Source organism: Urocitellus parryii, chromosome 1 (genome assembly GCF_045843805.1).
Source record: "Urocitellus parryii isolate mUroPar1 chromosome 1, mUroPar1.hap1, whole genome shotgun sequence".
In the NCBI taxonomy this organism is placed as follows: Eukaryota; Metazoa; Chordata; class Mammalia; order Rodentia; family Sciuridae; genus Urocitellus; species Urocitellus parryii.
Window position 1 is genome coordinate 266,318,646 of NC_135531.1, and position 21,816 is coordinate 266,340,461.

A 21,816-nucleotide genomic window follows, 5' to 3' on the forward strand; every position below is an offset into this window, starting at 1 on the left:
CTAGTCAGCAAATTTCTCTGGGTTGTTTACCTGGGTGAGATGTGGTGTGGCCATGTCCCAATTCCTTAGAGCACTCCGATCTTGATACCTGACTGTTTGCTTACATCTATGAGTATCCAATGAATATGAAAGTGCTTTGAGGAAAATAAAGTTCTGTAAATAGGACCCTCTCGTGTTCGGTTGGGCTGAGCATGGGTCATCAGATTACCCACTCTCTTTTCCTGTTCTGTTTTGCTTTGGTACTAGGGATTCAACCCAGGGGTACTTTACCACTGAGCTATACCTCCAGCCTTTTCTCTTTTGAGACATGGTCCTTCTATGTTGCCTAGGCTGACCTCAAATTTATAATCCTCCTGCCTCAGCCTCCCAAGGAGCTGGAATTATAGGCATGAACTTCTATGTCTGGCTTCCACTCCCTTTTATTGAAAAAATTTATTTATTAATCGATTCTGAGGATTGAACCTAGGGCCTAGAACATGCTAGACAAATGCTCTACCACTGGACTACATCCCCAGTCCTCCCACTCCTTTTTAAGATGTTAAACTATCAGAAGCAAACCAGCAATTACCCTTAAATGTTAAATGTGTGCATACTTTGATCTCAGCACTGCTTGGTTAACCCTTGGGGGCACAATGGATGGGATAGCTCTGTCAGGGCTGGAGATCTTTTTTTTTTTTAATTTTTTTTAAGAGAGAGAGAGAATTTTTTTTAATATTTATTTTTTAGTTCTCGGCGGACACAACATCTTTGTTGGTATGTGGTGCTGAGGATCGAACCCGGGCCACACACATGCCAGGCGAGCACGCTACTGCTTGAGCCACATCCCCAGCCCAGGGCTGGAGATCTTCATAAGATCTTCATAAGACTGCAGGTCTAGGCCTGTGTGGCATGAGGGATGGAAGGATGACTGGTGGCAAATATGGAGCCCATTTCCCCATAACTTGAAGGAAGGACAACCGGACCACACAGCTTGGCTAGGATGTAAGTGGGGAAGGCTGTCATTCCAGCTGTGTCCCACCTTCCCTATTTCAGGAATAACCAATGGAAGGAAAACCAGACAGAAGCCAGCCTTCTACCAGCCTCAAGGACTTACCCCCACTTCTCTCTCTTGAGAGTCTTTGACCAGTTCCCGCCCCCCAATTCTGCTTCAAGACAAGCTCACAGAAAGAATCACATAAAGGTCCACTTTAATGATATTTGGGTCATCAAAGAACTGCCCCTCTGAAGGGCAATGGTGAGGGCACTGAGGAAGGTTCGCTTCATATGAGGTCTCAATCAGCAACAAGGCTGTGGCCTGCAGTAGGAAGTGGCCCAGAGTATTCCTGAAAGAGAAGAAACAGGGATTAACCTGGAGTGTTAGTCCCTCTCACATGTCCTCCTTTTCCAAATGCTTCAATAAAGTAGGATTTAAGTAATTCTTTTTTGCAATGACTCAGCCCAGCAAGTGACAGCTTGATCCTTGGCTCCCACATATAGTTCCTCTTCCTGCTGTGATTCTCCCTCAGGTTGGGGGCTGGAGAAGAATGGCAGCACTTTGTTTGCATTCTTGGAAGTACCACGGCAACCAATTCCCCACAGGTAGGTCCTTGTCACTTATCTCTGATTATGTTGCCCCGGCAACCAATCCAGGTTTAAGAAGCCCAGCTGCCACTTTATGGGAGTAGAAGCCGGTTTCCTGGGAGCACATGAAGGGCTGAAATGCAGGTGGCCTCTAGATGAAGGGTGTGGCCAGTGGAGGGATGGTGCCTGGATCCACTGCGACCACCCAAGTCCAAGCTACCTCCATCTCCCTGGACCAGGTCAGCTGGCCTCTCCATTTTCATTCTTACTCTTCTCAACACTGATTCTCCAACATCACTAGAGTGGCCTTTTAAAATCATACGTAATGTTACAATATTCCTCTCCTTAAAATACCCCAGTTAACCTCCTATTGTACTTAGAATAATATCCAAACCTTTCACTGTGATTCGTGAGACCTCAAGTGATCAGTCCTGGGCCTTCTTCTCCAACTTCATCTTATGCTAGTGATTTTTTTGTCTGTTCCTCTGATATACCTTAGTATTCTAGTCTTAGGGCACTTGTGGTTGCAATGATTTCTGCCTGGGATGTCTCTCCTTTATATCTTCTTCTGGATTTCACCTTCTGATAGTTTAAGTCTTAGTCCAAATAAAGCACTATGGAGGCATCTGATGTTTGGAACAGCCCCACCCCTGCTACAGTCCTTGAGAGGAAGAGCAGGACCTATGTAGGGGAAAGAACTGGAAATCATGAGACCTGGGTCCAGACCTGGCCCTGCCATGAACATTTTGCAATCTTTTTTTTCTATGCTTTTTTTTTTTTTTAAAGAGAGAGTGAGAGAGGGGGGAGAGAGAGAGAGAGAATTTTTAATATTTATTTTTTAGTTCTCGGCGGACACAACATCTTTGTTGGTATGTGGTGCTGAGGATCGAACCCGGGCCGCACGCATGCCAGGCGAGCGCGCTACCGCTGAGCCACATCTCCAGCCCAACATTTTGCAATCTTGAATAAGTCTCGTAACCATCCTGGGCCCCAATTTCTCATCTATAAATATAGGTGGGAATACTAGATGAGTGGTTTCCAGTATAGATTCTGAAGAGTTCAAAGATCCTAAGGATCTTTGACAAGGAGCTATCTCCGAACCTTACTCAGGTGACTTGCCCAGGCCACAGAGTAGAGCAAGGCAGGGACTAAATATGAAGCCTCAGGGCTGTGTTTCCCACTTATCTAAAGGAACTTTGCTATCACTTGATGAATACAAAGGAGTATATGGTAAAAGGAGGACCTTCTTATCTAATTTTGAGAACTCTGAAGATTTCAATGCCTATTGTAAATTCAATGGCCAAGTGAGTTATGGTGGCTTACACCTATAATTCCGGCTGAGGCAGGAGGATTGTTAAGTCAAGACCTCAACAACTTAGTAAGACTGTCAACAACTTAGCAAGACACTGTCTTGAAACTTAAAAAAAGTAAAAAAGGACTGGGGATGTTTCTCAGTGGTAAAACACCTCTGGGCTCAATCCCTAGTACCACCACCACCACCACCACCACCAACAACAACAACAACAACAACAAACTCAATGGTGATGCATGGTCTTGTAGTTCATCTCCTTAGAAGTTCTCAGCACCTGCACCATGTCCCATTCCTCACCTCTCATATGGATGCCTTATAGGTAGTCTTTGAGAGATACAGGAAAGCAGAATTACCCTTTGTCAGGGAAAGGAAAAAATTTTTTTTCTTCACTTAGTTGTTATCACCTCAATACCCATTGTCTCTTTCATACCTGCCACTCTCATTTAAACAAGTCCTTGATGATTCCAACTTCCTTAGAAAAAATGAGTCCCTCACCTTGATGGGATTGGTCACCTCTTGTTTTAGGGCCTTTGGAACCACTTTGGAGGTGACGCACTGATCTCTGTTCAACTTGGACACTGGGCTCTATAGGCAAGAAGGCAGGAGTCAGAAAGGAGGCAGAAAAGGATTAGAGGATCCCAGAGGGAAAGTGATGGGTTCAAAGTCAGGGATTCATAATTCCTGGGAAGATGCATGAATCTCACCTTGGGAAATAAGAGTTGAAGCTTTTCCTCTTGCTTGCCCCTAGAAGACACAAGAATGACAGTGGGCCGAGGCTTGCTAACCCACCAACCCCCTTTTTCAGGCATAGCTAAGTATCATGGGATTATTCCCTGATGGTCCCCAAAGGGACTTCTGAAGCAGCCACCCATAGTACTCCTGGTAGCTCCTACTCACCATTTTAGGACTGTTCCTTCCCTGCTCTGTGTCTGCCAGACAGCAAGGGCCAACCACAGGCCTCACATACCTCATCGCAGTGGTTTTAGTGGGGAAAACTGCCTTTCCATCCTTCATGCATGCATCTTGGGGGTGAAGTAGGCTGATGTGCTTCATCTTTTGGGTCATCACATCCTGGGTGGTGTCATCCTTCCAAAACAGACCTGCGGGGTGAAAGGATGGAGTGAGTTGCCACTTGGAACACTGACAGGGATCATGGAGAGGTTTCCCTCAAGTATACATGGGATCACATTGTGTGGAGAAAATTAAATAAGACGGTGTATAAAAGATGCTTAGCTTAATGCCTGGCATGTAATATTCAATTAAAATTCTGATTAGTTTCTTTGCTGACTCATTTGATGCTACCGTGAGGATTAAATGAAATTAGGAATGTAAAGAGTATTCAGAAAACTCAGAGGCAGTAATTCTCAAGCTTTAGGATGCATCAAAGTATCTTTCAAGGCTTATTAAAACTCAGATTCCTGTTCTCAAAATTCAGAGTTTCTGATTCAGTAGGTCTGGGATGGAAATCAAGAATTAGTATTTCTGACGAGTTCCCTATTGATGCTGGTGTTGCTGGTCTGGGATGCACTTTGAGAACCACTGCTCTGAGACATGATAAGCACAGTAGGCATTAGCAGTAGTGATATGAACTTAAGGCAGATTTTCTATCTGACTTTCCCCTCCCCCATTCACAAAATTCTGCTCTAAGGAAGGGTCAGCATCTATCTCCAGTGGACTCCCTTTTATCCTTCTCTTCTATTTGTCAGATACTTTTCCCTGCTTCCTACACAGAGGCTGAGGTATGTGCATGTGCTTCTGGCTGAGTTCTGGCTCAGGAAAAACTCAGATAGTGCCAGGGAGTTGAGTCCCCAGGAATTTGATTAAGGCCTCTCTCAGGAGTTTCTTCTAGAAGCATCTGCTAGGCTATTCCAGAGTGTTCAAGTGCAAGTAGCTCATCCATCTAGATCCATCCCCACTCCAGTTTCAAGTAGAGACATTTGACAAAGAGAAACTGTCCCCAGGTCCTCAGTGCTTGCCCCACAGGCCCCAACCTCGGCTCTTTGGCTTATACTTACCTTGAGGTACAATTTGGTGGAGTATGACTTGTAACTGCCGGAAGACTGAAGCAGTAAATCCTTGGACCGGCCAGGGCTGTCCTGCTCCTACTTGGCTCTTACAATCTAAGGGCAAAATAGTGGAATCAGCAAGCAGCTTGTCCCAAATCCCAGTGGAAGAGACACAGCTAGCTTCTCTTCACCGGCATTCCTGAACCAGGCCCTTTCCCCTCTTCAGGTCCTCTTTTTTCCAGTTCCCCTTCCCCCCATCACCACCTGCCCTGTTCTTCAGTCCCTGGGCCTCATTCACCCTTGGTGTAACTTCCAGATAGGAACCAAGCTTATAGGCAAAGAGCAGCCTGTGGATGTTCAGGTGAGGAGAGGCTCAGAAAGCTACCTCCTAGAATGGATAATTGATGGATGGTGTAGTACTGGAAGAAGGTGAGCTCCCTCTTAGAGAATCTTTAGAAGGGTTAAGGGGAAGACTTGGAATTTTTAGAGAAAGTATCATCACCTCAGTATCTTCAGGAAATTGGATCCAGGACCACCACCCCCACAACAAAATCCACAGATGTTCATGTCCCTTATAGAAAATGGCTTAGTATTTGCATATTACCTATGAACACTCTCCTGTATATTTTAAATCATCTCAATTACTTATAATATTAAGCAAAATGTAAATCATTGTTTATTGTATTGTTTAGGGAATAACAAGAAAAAAAAAACTTGTACATGTTCAGTACAGACACATTTTTTTCTAAATATTTTTGACTCACAATTGGTTGAATTAGAAGATGCAGCACTCCCTCATGTAGGACACGCAGACCCGGAGGGCCATCTATATGGGTATGTATAGGAATTGAGAGTATGGATACTTCTACTGAAAGCTAGAACTGTGCATAAGGGAAAGGGAGGTTTGAAGAAATACAGTCCCTAATGCCAAACACACCTTTCTTATTACAGATTGATGGGATAGGAAGTCCACTGAGGGCGGGTGTACTGGGGATTGAACCCAGGGGCGCTTTACCGTTGAGCTATACCCACAGCCTGTCTGTCTGACTGTCTGTCTATCTATCTATCTATTTATTTTAAGATAGGGTCTCGTTCAGTTGCAGAAGCTGGCCTGAGTTTCCGATCCTCTGCCTCAGTCTCCTGAGTCCCCGGTAATTTCAGGCCTGCCCTACTGCGTCCGAACTTTTTTTCTTTATTTTTAAAACAAATCTATCATGGAATTATCATGAATCTTTCTAGGCATGTCTTAGAAAAGGGAATTCTTCCTCTTCATATGGAGCCCTAATAACAATTTCCTGGCCTCAGGAAGGAGTGAAACCTCCAGAACTCCATGGTGAAGCAAAAGAGCTTCGGGAAACGGAGACGATTCTCTGAGATCCTAGAGCGGTGACAGGAAACGCCCCGCTGAGACCCTGCGAGCGCCTGGCGCTGCCCGTGGTGCTGGAGGGTCGGTGAAGCCTGGTGTGGAGGCGGAGCTGAGCTTGGCGGTCCTTCCCCAGCACCCTCCATCACCTCCGCCACCAGGCCTCCTCCCACAGCTCTTTGGGAGTCTTGTGCGTAGATCTCTAAACCCAAGATCGGGCAGGAAGAGTGGGCGCCCAACTAGGAGTTTGCCGCTCTCTCCCACGTGGCCTGGGCATTCTCGAGTCTCTGCAGTCCCTCTCCAACCGCGTGAGTCAGCGCTGCGGCTCCCGCGATGGCGCAGAGCAGAGTGGGAGGAAGAAGGATGTTCTCCTTCCCCTCCCTCCCCTCCTGATTTACCCGTCGTCACCCTTCCCTCTTTGGAAATCGGATCACAGTCACTAGACTGTGGGCCTGCGCTGAGCCTTGGTCCGTCTCTCGACTTAGCCTTCTCTCTGGAGCCAGGACCCCATACCCGAAGACCAGCCCTCCTGGTCCCTTGCCAGTACCTAACCCAGGCCATCTCTTCCCCGGCCCCTCATCAAGTCTGGCTTCTCCTGTAGCCGCCTTTTCACCCATTTGTCTTCCTGACCTCCTCCCGAATTCCCAGTCTTCCCTTGAGCCCGCTCCCCTTGGGTCCAAGACACCACAGACATCCCAAGTCCACCTCTTTCTGCGATGCTCTCTGTATACATTCCTCTCTCCTCATGAGCCCGAACACATTATTTTCCTCCTGATTTTCCTCGCCTTGAGGCCTCCTGACCCTCTTCTCAGAATTGCTCTGGCCCTGCCCGCACCCCCCCCCCCAGGTCTCCTCCTGACCGTGGCCACTAATGTCGCTGCAGCCCCCTGGACAGCTGTTCAACAGCAAGAAGCAGACGAGCAGGTGGAGCCCCCCGGGTCCCCCAGGCAACTGCCGGCGCTGCATCCTCTCGGGATCTACGCGCTCACTCCCCCGCTCTAAGTCCTAGAGAAAGTGGAGACAGCCGGCAGAGGGACTGTGCGGGGCTGTCTGTCGCTTTCCACCGGTTAGAGACGCGGGATCTGCGTAGCCCTCCTGTGCAACTGGGCCAATCGCTAGCGGGCCCTGCCCTGGAAGACGCCTACCCAATTTCTCCTTCCCCTTATCACCTCCCTCCACCGCGCACCTTCTGGAATTTCCAGTTCCGTTCCTTTTTATAATTTTTAAAAATTATTTTTAAAAGTTGTAGATGGACAAAAATACCTTTATTTGTTTATTTTTTATGCGGTGCTGAGGATGGAACCCCCTGCCTCACACTAGCTAGGCAAGCGCTCTACCATGGAGCTACAACCCAGCTCCCCTATCCACCCCACTCTCTCTCTTTTTTTTTTTAACAGAAACTGGGTCTCAAGGACCACCACCTTTATTTCCAGTGCACCAGTCCAAAGTTAGAGAAAACAATCGCATGTAAGATGTAGGTGGGAAATTGTGCCTACCTCATGCGTTTGTTGTGAGTCATAAATATGAACTGAGACGGAACAGTAGATTCTCAATGAATTCAGTATATTTTTGTTATCCTTGACCGTTATTTTATCCTCAACCATCTGAAAACCTTTAACAATCATATGGATCTGACCTGCAAAATATATTGCACATCCATCCACTTTTTTCCACATCTTTTGCCATCTCTCTAGTCCAAACCACTGTACTATTTTATAGAGGTCTTGCAATAACTAACTGGCTAACTGACCACTTGCTTCCAATGTGTATTTGTATGATAGGTGTGAGCTTTCTAAACCCTGGACTGGCATTTCAATATAATTTTTTTGTTGTACTCTGGACGTTTTAGGTTGACATTGTTAACGCTCTGAGTTACATTATCTATCTTTAAAAAGGGTTGTTTGTTCTGGCAGAAAAATAAATTTTTTTGTAGAAAGCCTTGATCCTACAGCCGGTCAGAACAGGAGTATTTCAGTTCTGCTTTTAATCCTCAGCCATATCCTTCAGTCTTGGGATATGGTAATTTCAACTTAGGTGTGGTCCTTTCAGAATTCTACAGGAAACTCCAAGGTGTTTACCAATGCCCTCTAATTTTATGGGTTCTGAACTCCAGACTTGGTCTCCCTAATACTGTGGCAGCTGACAAAAATCCCTGTTCAGCTATCTGGCTTTCGTATTAGATTCTTTGAAATCTCACCCTGTACATGTGCCATTTAGAAGATTGATAAGGATTTGAGCAGAATTTGTAAGTAAATTTTGGAATCCCTCTCTGTAGATCAGTCATTTTCCCAAATTTTGACCTCAATTTCCAGGTGCTGTGACATTTTTGTACACCCAACTCTACTTCTCAGCCAGTAAAATGTCACTTCTGTAGTACACTTTGTCTGTGTACTACAGTATGAACTGTGAAGTATCTTTAGAGGGAAATCCTGTCAAATATGAGCTTCACCTGGTGAGGCTTCCCTTTTTCAAGGATTATAGGCCCTCTCATTTTTCTTGCTTTTGGTTGGTCTCCATGCTTACATACAGTTATTTTTATTTTTATATTTGGTCTGGAGTATATATTCAATGTTAATAGGAGGATCTGACACAGCAGTTTTGCCCTGCCACAAGCTGGAAATTTATCTGGTTATCAGTGATTGTGTGCTAGACATATTATTTTTATTTTTTATTAGAGCATTATAGTTATACATAGTAGCAGGGTTCATTTTGGCAAAATCACACCTACATGGAATTTGATTTCTATCCCCATTCTCCCCACTTTCCTTCACCTCCTCCATCCCTATATATTTTTAAAATTTTTAAATTTCTTCTTTTTAGTTATACATGACAGTAGAAATATTTTAACATATTGTACGTGATGTGGCGTTGCATGGCCATGTATGCATATATGAATATAGGAAAGTTATGTCCAATTCATTTTACAGTTCCCTCTTCATATTCTCCTTCCTCTACAGATCCTCCTTTCACTTGTTTATTGATTGATTTTTTAAAAATAACTTTTTATTCTATTTATTTATTTTTTATGTGGTGCTGAGGATCTAACCCAGTGCCTCACACATGCTAGGCAAGTGTTCTACCACTGAGCCCTAGTCCCAGCCCTATTCATTGATTTTTGAGAGGTACTTTCTATATACATAAAGGGGAAATTCCCTTTAGCACATTTTTATATGTACAAAATGTGATTTGTTAAATTCATTCCATATTTCCTCCCCTTTCCAGTCCTTTCTTCCTCACTCTTGATCTATTTCTTCTACTCCACCTACCTTCCTTATATACTTATTATATTCAATTCCTCAACACCCTGTTTTCTTTCCCTTCTTTTGTTCTAGCTTCCACATATGAGAGAAAATAGTCAATCCTTGACTTTCTTTTTTCTTTTTCTTTTCTTTTTGGTACCAGGCATTGAACCCAGTGGCACTTAGCCACTAAGCCATATCCCCAGCCTATTTTATTTATTGAGACAGAGTCTCCCTAAATTGATTGCACAGGTCCTTGCTAAGTTGCTGAGGCTGGCTTTGCATTTGCAATCCTCCTGCCTCAGCTTCCTGAGTCACTGGGATTATAGGCTCAACTGCAACTCGATCAACCCTTGATTTTCTGAGTCTGGTTTCTTTCACTTACCATTATGGTCTCCATTTCCATCCATTTACCAGAAAATACCATTATTTCATTCTTCTTTATGGCTGAGTAAAACTCCATTGTGTATATATACCACATTTTTTTGATCCATTCATCTATTGATAGACAGCTGGGCTGATTCCATAATTTGGCTATTGTGAATTGTGCTACTATAAATATCAAAGTGGCTATATCACTAAGGTATGCTGATTTTATTTTTATTTTTATTTTTTTGATAACTACCAAGGAGTGGGGTAGCTGGGCCATATGGGGGTTCCATTTCTAGTTTTTTTGAGGCATCTCCATACCGACTTCCAGAGTGGCTTACTAATTGGCAGTCCCACTAACAATGGATGGCTGTTCATTTTACTCCACAGCCTTGCCAAAATTTATTATTATTTGTGTTCTTGATAATTGCCATTCTGACCAGAGTGAGATGAAATGTTAGTGTTTTGATCTGTATTTCCTGATTGCTAGAGATGGACACATTATTTCTAATTAGTTTATGGAAAAATTTGAGGCCGAGGAGCAAGTGAGTATGAACCTGCTTTGAAAAGTATAAAGCTCCTGTTGGCCTTCAGGTGGGATAAGCACAGTAGGTATGTTCCTCTCTCTCTTCTAAGCTTTCAATCTGCCAGAAGAATACCTATCAAAATATGTGCACAAGCATTGACACTGCACTTCACTTTTGCCATTTATTGCATGGGGACTCCAGTGCTGAGGGCAATACCCTCAAAAGACAAGGAGGTTCTATTGAACTTGGGGTCCACAGGGAGGAAATTTCTTCCCACAGGATGAAAGACCCCCATGGGAAGATATGTGGGATGACATCAGCCTGGCAATCATAAGATAGTTTATGGTGCTCTGCCTGTTCTCAGGATCCTTAGGTTGATAATGTCTCATTATCTTATCAATAGATAACATTTGGAATGGAACCTATATTATAGGTGTCTTAAAATTGTGCATCTCCCTTTGCTTAACTTACTAAAAAATACATGTATTAGTACATTGCACAAGGTTATTTTCATAAGTGAGCAAATTTACAGAATTTCAAGATTTTTGAGTGAAGATTTGCAGATTTCCTAGAAATTTAGGAATTACAATCTGGGGAAAAGCTAGCATAGCGCTTTACCACTGAGCTACAGCCCCAGCCGCCTAGATTCCATTTGTACCAAGGAAATGTGCTATTCCTTTTCCCCTCCTCAAATGTCCCCTCTGTATCTGCACTGGCCTTACACATTTTACTTCAGAGGCTCTGGCTGAGGCCCACTCTTTTTGCTTCCAGATAGGTTCAAAGAGTTTCCAGGAAAAATCCAATAGCAGTTTTTCCTAGAATGGTCCCCTGAGGGACAGTGCAAAGGCTCAGGCCTTGATCTGTTAGTTTTACTTAGAGGAAAGAGCTCAGAGAAGCTCTAACATGAAAGGAAAATGATGTTTGGAATTTGTGTGTTTATATGCCGGGTTTCCCCCTCCACAGTATAGAGCAGGCTGTAACTGTGGTCTTGGTTAGGGCAGATCTTGAGGCACAGGGACTCAGCAATTACCTGACAGCTGGCCTCCCCTTGGCTCCCAAGTCCTGATTCCCCTGCCCCACCCCCACACCAACAGCCCCAATTCCCAATTTTCCATTAGGTATAGAGCTAGTCAAGGACCCTGAGGCTGGAGAAGAATGGCAGATTCTTGTTTTCATGCTTCGTAGCACCATGGTAACCAGTTTTCATTGTGGGAATCAGTCATTTAATGCTAATGATGTCACCCCTACTGCCAATTCAGGCAGAAGAAGCACAGCTGCCATGGTGACAGGATTCAGAAGCAGGTGTTGGTTTTTTTTGTTGTTGTTGTTTAACATATGAGAATCTAGTGTCCCCTGAGGCTCAGACTGCTCTGGCACAGCACCTGGCCCACTGGAGGTGCTCAGCTGGACTGCTGTTGCCAAGTTCAAGCCACCTCAGTGTTCCTTACACCAATACAATTCTTCCTAACAGGTCTAGCCATTCCATTCTCTTCCATATCATATGTTCTCCAACATTGTTATGGTAGCTTTTAAAATTATATGAGATATTCTATTCCCTTCCGTAAAATCCCCAGTGATTTTCTTCCACACATTGCATAAGCTCTAGACCCTTTACTATTATCTGGAAAGCCCTGTATGGTCAATTTTGAGATTATTTCTCCAATCCTACTGCCTATCACTGGATATTCTTTTTGTTCCTTTAACGTGCCCATTTGAGAACTAAAAAAAATACAACAACTAAAATAAAAGGTCAATGGATGGGGACTGGGTTTATAGCTCAGCAGGAGAGCACTTGTCTCCCATATGTGAGGCACTGGGTTCCATCCTCAGCACCGCATAAAAATAAATAAAATAAAGGTATTTTTTTTTAAAGTCAGTGAATGAGCTCAAAAACAGAATAGGAACAATAGAAAAGTCAATTCACTTGGTGGCGATGGATCAATAGAAATGATTCCATCAGCCAGGTGTGGTGACACATGCCTGTAATCTCAGTGACTGGGGAGGCTAAGACAGGAAGATCACAAGTTTGAGGTCAACTTCAGCAACTTAGTGAAACCCTGTCTTAAAATGAAAATAAAAAGGGCTGGGGATGTACCTCAGTGGTGAAGCACTCCTAGGTTTGATCCCTAGAACCAAAATAAGATTTGATTATCATAATCAAAATCTCAAACAACACATTGCTTAGAGGAGAACAGTGATTTGTTTTGTTTTGTTTTTGATATCAGGGATTTAACCCAGGGGCACTTAACCACTAAGCCACATCCCCAGCCTTTTCTTATATTTTATTTAGAGACAGGATCCTGCTGAGCTGCTTAGGGCCTGGATAAGTTGCTGAAGCTGGCTTTGAACTAACAATCTTCCTGCCACAGCTGCAGGGATTACAGGTGTGAGCCACAGCACTCAGAGAGAACAGTGGTTTGAATGACTGGATTTTTCTTTTTAAGCCATTAGGACCAGAAGGAAGTGGGATGACATTTTTAAAGGGATAAAAGAAAGAAGCTGTCAACCCAGGATTCTATATACAGAAAAAACATATTTTAGGAATGAAGGTGAAACAAAAATGTTCTCAGGTAAATAAAAACTGAGGTAATTCATTGCTTGCAGAAACATTAGGAGTGAAGAAGACCAACAGAATTGGTCAGTATCTGAATAAATATTACAGATATTTTTCCCTTCCTGGGTTACTTGAAATATGGTTGGTTGAAAGCAAAAATTATAACACTATCTGACAGAGTTTTCAATGCATGTAGATGTAATTTATTCTAATTGACAACTGCAACATTAATGGAGGGTGTAGAAGAGAACTGTATGCTGGTAAGATTTCTGCATTTCACTTCAAATGATAAAACAGTGATTATAAATAGACTGTAAAAAGTTAGGTGTGGCTGGGTGTGGTGGCACACTCCTGTAATCCCAGAAACTCAAGTTCAAAGCCAGCTTTAGCAATTTAGCAAGGCCCTAGGCAATTTAGTGAGAACTTGGACTTGATTCCCTGTACAAAAAAAAAAAAAATTAATTGTGTATATTTATAATCCCTAGAGCAACCACTGAAAAAAAATCTACACAAAGATGTAGTAAAAAGCACAATAGAACTATTCTGGAGGTGGAGATGGATAAGCTTAAACTGATAATCCAGAAAGCTGATTTTGATTAGGATTACATTCAGAACAGGCTGGGATATGAAATCAAGACTAATAATCCTGATTCAGCAAGCCAGAAAAATCCAGTTATAGTCTTAAAGGAATTGTCAGCAATAAAGCCTCAATATCAAACTTTATATGCACGCTTAAACCAGTTGCTGTTGAGTGGAAAGAGACTAAGAGCTACATTTATGCTACTTAGAATAACACTATGACCATGACACAAAAAATACAAAGCAAACAGACCTGGAGCTGTCACCACTGACTGAAAAAGAGAAAACTGTGAAAGCTCAATTAAAATCTCACATACCAGACATACTTGTAAAAGGAAACTAATGCAGAGATCTGTTCCAGAGAAATGGAGGATGTTTTGTTAACACTTGATAATTAGAGGTGGGGGACTGATAAAGGAGAAGGAGCTTTGGTTTGAGTGACAGGGTATGGATGCCTTTAATATCAGTGAGAAATATAAGAGCAGATATTATCTGTTTAAAATTTAGCCAAAAGAATTGGGAGTGAAAGGATTTACACACACACACACACACACACACACACACACACACACTTAGTTCCTTAGTTTTAACTAAGGAAGTCCCTTAATGCTATTTTGGACCTTTTTTTTTTTTGTATAAGTTGAGATAATGTAGATATTCTTGTCTTTCATAAAAGAATGTTTATGTATATTTCAATCAATCAATGTTTGCAAAAGTGTGTTTTAGAAATTAAAGAACAGGCAACATATTTGTTTTATATATACATATGTACACACAAAGATGTGTGTGTGTGTGTGTGTGTGTGTGTATAAAACTTACAGTTTTTGAAATGTCAATTCCAAATGGGAATCATTATTGGTGAGGTCACTAATATATGATGTATAATCTCTCACAAAACCTAGCTGATATAATGTTGGCTTTTCTGTTTCACTTTTATATACTTTCCCCCTATTCCTTCTGCCTGCCTATGTTGAGCAACATGAACTTGTCTGCAAATGCTGTTTTAGAATATCCCTGTGGTATTTCAATAATCCCTTTGTTTTCTTTCAGCCTATATTTGTAATTGCTTTTATTTGTTTTTGCAGCACTAGGGATTGAACCCAGGGCCTCACGAATACTGGTCAAGTACTGTACCATTGAGCTACACCCCAGCCCTGAAATTGTTCATTCTATTTCAAAGAGAGCCAAGTGTAGTGGTGCATGCCTATAATTCCAGCTACCCAGGAGACTGAGGCAGGAGGATTTTGAGTTCAAGGCTAGCCTGTGCAATACAGAAAGACCCTGTCTCAATTAAAAGAAAGAAACAAAGAAAGAAAGAAAGAAAGAAAAAAAGAAAGAAAGAAAGAAAATGAATAATACAATAGATGTAAATCCAAACATATTGGTAATTGTACATGGCCTAAATACATCAATTAAAAGACAGGGATGTACAGAATGGCCAGGTGTGGTGGTGCACACCTGTAATCCCAGATACTCAGAAGACTGAGAGGCAGGAGCAGTGCAAGTTCAAGGCCAGGCTGTGCAACCTAGAGAGACCCTATCTCAAAATAAAATAAAAAAGGTTAGGGGTGTAGCTCAGTGGTAGAGTACTTCTGGGTTCAATCCCCAGTATAGCAAAATAATGAATAAATAATAACCCGACAATGTATTGTCTATAAAAGGTTCACTTCAAATATAATAATATAAATGGAGAAAGATGGGTCATGCTAACAGAAAGAAAACTGAAGTGGTTATATTAATACTAGATGAACTGACTTTTAGCAGAAAGAAAATTACCAAGGATAAAGAGGAATATTGCCTAATGATAAAAGGGTCAGTTCATCAAGAATGCATATGGCTTTCAATGTGTTTAATAACAGAGCTTCAAAATATAATGATGCAAAACAAACAAACACACAAAAAACAGTATTGAAAGGAGAAATAGGTCCACAACTATATTTGGATACCTCAACACTCTTCTCTCAGAAATCAAACGAACAAGTAGGTATAAAAGTAGCAATATGTACAAGAACTGAATCACACCATTGCACAATTGATTCTTATTGGTATTTGTAGAACACTCCACCCCCTAAACAGCAGAACACACATTTTCCTCAAGTATAAGATGGGACATTACCAGTAGCCTGGATGTTAAAAAAACCTTAGTAAAATTTAAAATAATTGAAATTATGCAGAGTGTTCTACAACCACAATACAACTAAACTAAAAATCAGTAACAATGAAGTCTCCAAACACTTGGCCACTAAAAAAATGTTCTAAATACTCATGGGTCAAAAGGGAAGTTTTAAGTGAAATTAGAAAATATTTTGAACTGAACAAAAATGAAAGTACAACATATCTAAACTTGTGCAATGCAGCTGAAGCAGCTGAAGGAATGCTTAGAGTGAAGTGTCGGACATGAAATACCTACATTGGAAAAGTCATCAGAGGAAAGAACTAAAGACCAAAATCATAATCAACATAATTGAAAACAGAAAAAGAGCCAGGTGTAGTGGTGTATGCCTGTAATCCCAGCAGCTTGGGAAGCTGATACAGGAGGATCACAAGTTCAAGGCCAGCCTCAGCAATTTAGTGAGGGCCTAAACACTTTGTCTCAAAATTAAAAAAAAAAAAAAAAAAAAAAAAAAAAAAAGGTGGAGATGAAGCTCAGGGGTAAAGCACCCTTGGATTGAATCCTCAGAACCAAAAATAAAACAAACAAAAACAGAAAAAGAGAAAAATTGATGAAGCAGAAAGCCATTTTTGTGTTTTTACACCCACACTCATAAGGGATGTTGGTTGGTCTTCAGTTTCCTTCCCTTGAGGTGTCTTCTCCTGATTTGGTATCCAGGCAATTATGGCTTCGTATAATGAGCTGGGAAGTGTTTTGTCAACTTTTTCATCACTGTGACGAAAACACAGCACAAATGTAGAGGAGGAAAAGTTTATTTGGGGGCTCACAGTTTCAGAGGTCTCAGTCCATAGACAGGAGGCTCCATTCCTTGGGGCTCAAGGTGAGGCAGGACATAGTGATGGGAGAGTGTGGTGGACGGTGGCAGCTCACATGATGATCAGAAAGCAGAGAGAGAGAGAGAGACCCCACTCACCAGATACAAAATATATACTGTTATACCAATACCGAGACCCTCAAATAACTCTCAGACCACACATTGCCATTCCAATTAAGCCTTTATTGCTGGCCAGTGGCAGACACTCTACTCTCGAAAAGCAAGATGGTCAGAGTGGCATGCACCCTTCAGTTTGGCCTCATATTTAAGTCAAAAACCACAAAAGGGACGTTTGGGGTTTTAGCCAATGCAAGCAAGCCAAGTCAAAGAAGTGGGAGATTGCAGTCAGGTGGCAGGAGGCTTAGCCAATCAGAATAAGCCCAGTTACTCCAGTTACAGAAAGAGAAGCCCAGATAGATAGTTCCAAGTTCTTGAGGGTTTCCACGACAAAAGGAAAAAACAACTTGCCCCAGTCATGACCTTTCTAGTTGGCATGGCTCTTTCACAAAATGGAGTTACTAAACAAAATGGAGTCACAACAGTCAGGACTTCTGTCTCATCACAATACAGAAAGACACCCTACCTGCCTTCAGTTACTACTCAGTTAATCCCTACCAGGGGATTGATTCACTGATTGGATTAAGGTTCTTACAACCTAATCATTTCTCCTCTAAGCCTTCATGCACTATCCCATATGTGAGCTTTTGGGGGATACCTCACATCCAAACCATAATAGTATAGAAAACCATTTGTTTTCATTTGGATTTATCTAAGAGGAAACTTGAGGCGAGGATTCAGTACAGGTGGTCTAGGTGTCAGATTGTCCTTGAAAGTACAAGTGGAGGGAGGGGACAGTGAGAGAAAAGCCAATAAGCAGAATGTTGGTGAGCAGGTCACTGCTGTGGGTCATTGGGAATCAATCTTGCTGGGACCTTTGAGGATCCATGTAAAACTTGCCTTATCTCACCAAGAGAAGGATATTTATCCACTAACTTAGTCCTTAACTGTCAGGAGTTGTCCATGGGTTGCATGTGGGTCACCGTGCATGGAAGCCTCATGGATAGAGACATCTGGTATCTGGGAATGACCAATGGACCTTTCCTCTGGTTATTTGCCCAGGGATAATGTGAATCTCTATCCCACTCTGCCACAGCCTACATAGCACCTAAGATGGGTGTCACCTGCCAAGATGTCAATCAACCTGCTGACTGTAAGACATCACCAAGCAAGACTCTGCCCTTGAAACTTTATCCCTGACTTTGAAGTACCCCTTCAAATAAACTACTGGAGCCATTTTGTCTTTGTCTAGTTCTAGAACCCATGTGGACTAGATCTATCAGGAGCTTTGCCTTTTGTAAATATATTTTTGAGTATTTGTGTTTTGTTATTCACTAATTATTTGAGATTTTAAATTTTAGGGTGGCTTAAACCCTCCTGGGCAGGAAGAAGAAACCTCAGTGAGACTCTGGCTGTCAATCTAACATGTTAGGTGTTGCCTCTGGTGCTGTGAAATACCAGATATTTGAGGACCATTTGATGCCCAGTTATATGGATTCTCCTGGCCTTCCCAGGGCTTGAGGTAGGAGGTGTTCAGCATGTACCAACTTTTTGTTGGGCTACAGGATATGAGGTAGGGCATCTGTGTGGCCTGCTGCACAGGTGTTCAATGTCTATTGCATGATGTGCTGGATGTGTGTCATTCTTCCCTAACTGGTCTTCACTTACCTTGAGGCAGGAACCATGTATTGTAATGTCCAAGTACAATGAAGTACAGATATGCTGAATAAAAGAGAATCTATATCATGGGAAAAGGGTACGCAGTCAGGGTCCAAATCGTTGATGAGAACAAGGTATGAATAAATATGACTCATTGAACATTATGTTTAGCTATGTCCTTACTAGTAAGAATGCAGGGGAGAGGACATGTATTGGCAGTATTTGTATACCAAAAGAGTGTCTCTTAATTTCCCCACATTCTATAAGTGGGTGGACTGGAAACACCCATGTGTTTCCTTTAGTTAGGATCAGATGAGCTGAGTACGACCATGCTTTGAGAAATTCAGAAGCAGGGAACATGCTGGAGTTTGGCTGGACTGAGCACTGGTCTCTCGTTCCTCAGTGTACTCTTCTTTCCCAGAGACAATTGATCAAGGTACCAAATATTAAATGTGCATAACTTGTGGTTGCAGAATTCTCTGTGGATTCTTGGATTGAGGCTGGTATGACCGCCCTGTAGGGGATCCTAGAGCTGAGTGGGTACCAAGGACGTTGGAAGGGGCAGAGCAGGGTCCTGGCCTGCCTGACTTGGGGTCTGGACGAAAGGATTTTCTTCCACAAGGGGAATGAAGAGCAGTTAAGATGCATTTGAAGAAGGTAGTGGTCTGGCTGTCATTCCAGATGTGAATCCATTGTACTATTCACCTGCATTAGAAATGACCAGAGGAAGGAGAAAGGCATCTGAAACCAGGGATTTAGGCAATCAGAGACTGTGCTCTTTGTACCTCATTCCCATCTTTCCTATGTTTTGCACCTGCCCCTCTTGCTTTGGAGGCTATGGTCACCCAAAGCCTACCCATCCTTCCTCCAGACAAATCTGTGAAAAGAGTTGGCTTGAAAACCAACTTCAATAATCCATACTCAGGTTGACCTGCGATTGCCTTCCTCAAGAACATCAGGGAAAGTATGAGGTATGGGAACCTTCCAATTCAGTTTTAAATAGCAATGAAGTTGTGACTCAGAGGTGTGGTAGCAAAGAAATCCTAAGATGGGAAGAAAAAAGGGGTTTTCAATTAATATACCGATGCAGGGGTTACTACTCCTTCTCTTTGGTCTCCCTCACCAAATACAGAACAAATTTCAATAGCAGTCTTGATCTGAATAACTCCAGAAACAAGTGACTCAGGCCCTTCCCTAATCCGCTGTCTCTAATTCCACCTCCTCCCCAGGATTTTTCCATTAGATGCCTTAGGGACTGATCAGGTCCCCTGAGCCTAGAGAAGAATGGCAGTTCCTAGTTTGCATATTTGACAAAACCATGGCAACCAGTTCCCATCATGGGTCAGTCACAGAGCTAATGATGTGGCTCAGCAACCAATCTAAGCTAAGAAGCCCTGCTGCCATGGTGACAGGGATGGGGACCAGTTTCTCTGAAATGGCTAAGAGGCTGAGCACCTCCAAGGAGCAGGTTGCACTAGGCAGAGTCCAGATAGGAGCTTTCCCTGTTATGCTGCCATCATCTCAGTCCAAGATCCAGGTCCCACCTGGACAACTTAATAGCCCAGATGTTTCTTATTTCCATCTTGTCCACTTCATAATCCATTTTCTGGCAGCATCAGTGTATCTTTATAAAATGTTTATTCTGTTGTTTGGCTCCCATCCTTAAAAATTTCCAAGGGATTTCCCTGTGTACTTTAAATAAAATCCAACCTCCTGTGCATGAGCCATAAGCCCTGAGTAGCCCTGGACCTTTTCCTCCAAGCCCATCTCCTACCATGGGCCTATGCTGTTTGTTCCTGGAATGTGCCTGGAATCTCACCTGATAGCAATTGTATTGAATTGTGCTTACCTGAAATGTAAGTGACGCAGGAGTCTCAGGCTGGACGATGACAAGGTCAAAGCCAACCTTGGCAATTGAGCGAGACCCTATCTCAAAATAAAACAAAAATTTTTTAAAAAGGGGTGGGGATATAGCTCGGTGCTAGAACACTTGACTCGCATGTGTGAGACCCTGGATTTGATTCCCAGTACTTGGAAAAAAAAAAAAAAAAACAGTCTCTTTGCCCTGGGACTCTTGCTCCAGGTCTTCCTTTGGCTGCCTTCTAGTCATATAAGTCTAAGTTCAAATGTTAACTCCTCAGACATTCCTTAGAGCAGAAGGGTCTACTGTGCAAACCAGTCTGGCCTCTCTTGGGGTCCTGAGAGGAGGGTAGGCTGTGGCGAGGAAAGTCTGAGAGTCAGGGGACCAGAGTCCATCCTGGCTCCACACTTAACCTCATTTTCCATCGATAAAGATGGCTGGGGGTACCAGGGAGGCAGTTTTTAATCTGGGCTCCAAAAGGCTCAGAGGTCCCAAGGAGATGCCTGAGAGCCTTGCCCAGGTGACTTACTCATGTCCATGGAGACAAGCAAAGTGCAGCTGACTGTGAGGGACTCTGAGCGTCATTTAAGGAGAGTGACTCTTTCTTTCTCCAAGTATAGATACAGATATGTATATGGATAGGAATAGATGATAGATAGATAGATAGATAGATAGATAGATAGATAGATAGATATAGATAGATTCAGTTCACCCCTCAAGACCCTCAAGGGACAGAGTGGAAGGGCCTGTCCACAGATACCAAAATCTAGGGAAGTTTAAGTTCTTTATCTAGCATAGCATAGATTTTATTTACTTTAAATCATCTCTAGAGTACATATAATATCTAATACAGTATAAGTACTATGTAAATAGATGTTATATTATACCATTTAGGGAATAATGGCAAGAAAAAAAAGTACATGTTCTGTATAAAAGAATCCATTGTAGGCCTATGTTCCATCTGCAGTTAGTGGAATCCACAGATACAGACCCTGCAGACATGGAGGACTGACTGTATATAAAAACACACATATGCATATATTATGTGTGTGCATCTATATGTAAGCATGAGTGAGGTGGAGATTAGGGTTGTGTTCTACTTAAGATTCTGTTAGCAAAACAGAACACGTTAGTATTTTCAGACACTGGAAATCTCTGAATTAGATTTCTTTCTGAGGGCTGTGCCTATGCTTGCTCTTAGAGAACAAGAGGCCACTGGGGGCCTCCAGTGCCTGCAAGCCGCCACAATTGCTGAAATCTATGAAAGGGTGACTGTGAGAGACAGAGAAAGTGGGGACGCCCTCCAGTGGGAAAATGAAGAAGTTACCTTCAGTCTGGAATTACGGACAGGCATTTTCCTACATTGTCTTTAATCCTCCTTGCAGCTGGGGAGAGTGGGCATTATTACCACGTCTATTTCACCCATACAGAGAAGAATTTGAAGAGCTTAAAAAATGTGTTTAAGGTTACACCTGGGTAGCAGCAAAGCTAGGCTGGGTCTGATCCCACTCTTCCAGAAGGTTCTTCACCAGGGTCTGCACTCAGTGGAACCCTGTCAATCCTCATTCAGCCAACACCAGCCCCCTCTCTTCAATGCCTCCTTCTTCAAACAGGCCTTAAACTCAAGTTTTCCTTGTCCTCTGAAGATGATTTGAGAGGGGGGCGGAAAGTCTCCTCTATCTTCCTTCAAACTTGGCTTTGAATAAACCTATTTTCCCGCCAATTTGACTCCTATATGTGGAA

At 42.6% G+C, this 21,816-nt stretch overlaps 1 protein-coding gene and 1 pseudogene across 1 annotated transcript; one reads left to right on the forward strand and one right to left on the reverse strand.

The window, feature by feature from the left end:
* Positions 1 to 1,271: 1,271 nt before the first annotated feature.
* Positions 1,272 to 7,207, reverse strand: Resp18 (regulated endocrine specific protein 18). The gene is made up of 6 exons (XM_026390310.2): positions 7,102 to 7,207; positions 4,888 to 4,992; positions 3,840 to 3,972; positions 3,577 to 3,616; positions 3,368 to 3,457; positions 1,272 to 1,322 (listed from the first exon to the last, which is right to left on the reverse strand). The coding sequence occupies exons 1-6, from the start codon at positions 7,205 to 7,207 to the stop codon at positions 1,272 to 1,274; spliced, it is 525 nt and encodes a 174-aa protein (XP_026246095.1).
* A 5,953-nt stretch (positions 7,208 to 13,160) lies between these two features.
* LOC113183861 (SKA complex subunit 2 pseudogene) lies at positions 13,161 to 13,852 on the forward strand (annotated as a pseudogene).
* The last annotated feature ends 7,964 nt before the right edge of the window (positions 13,853 to 21,816 follow it).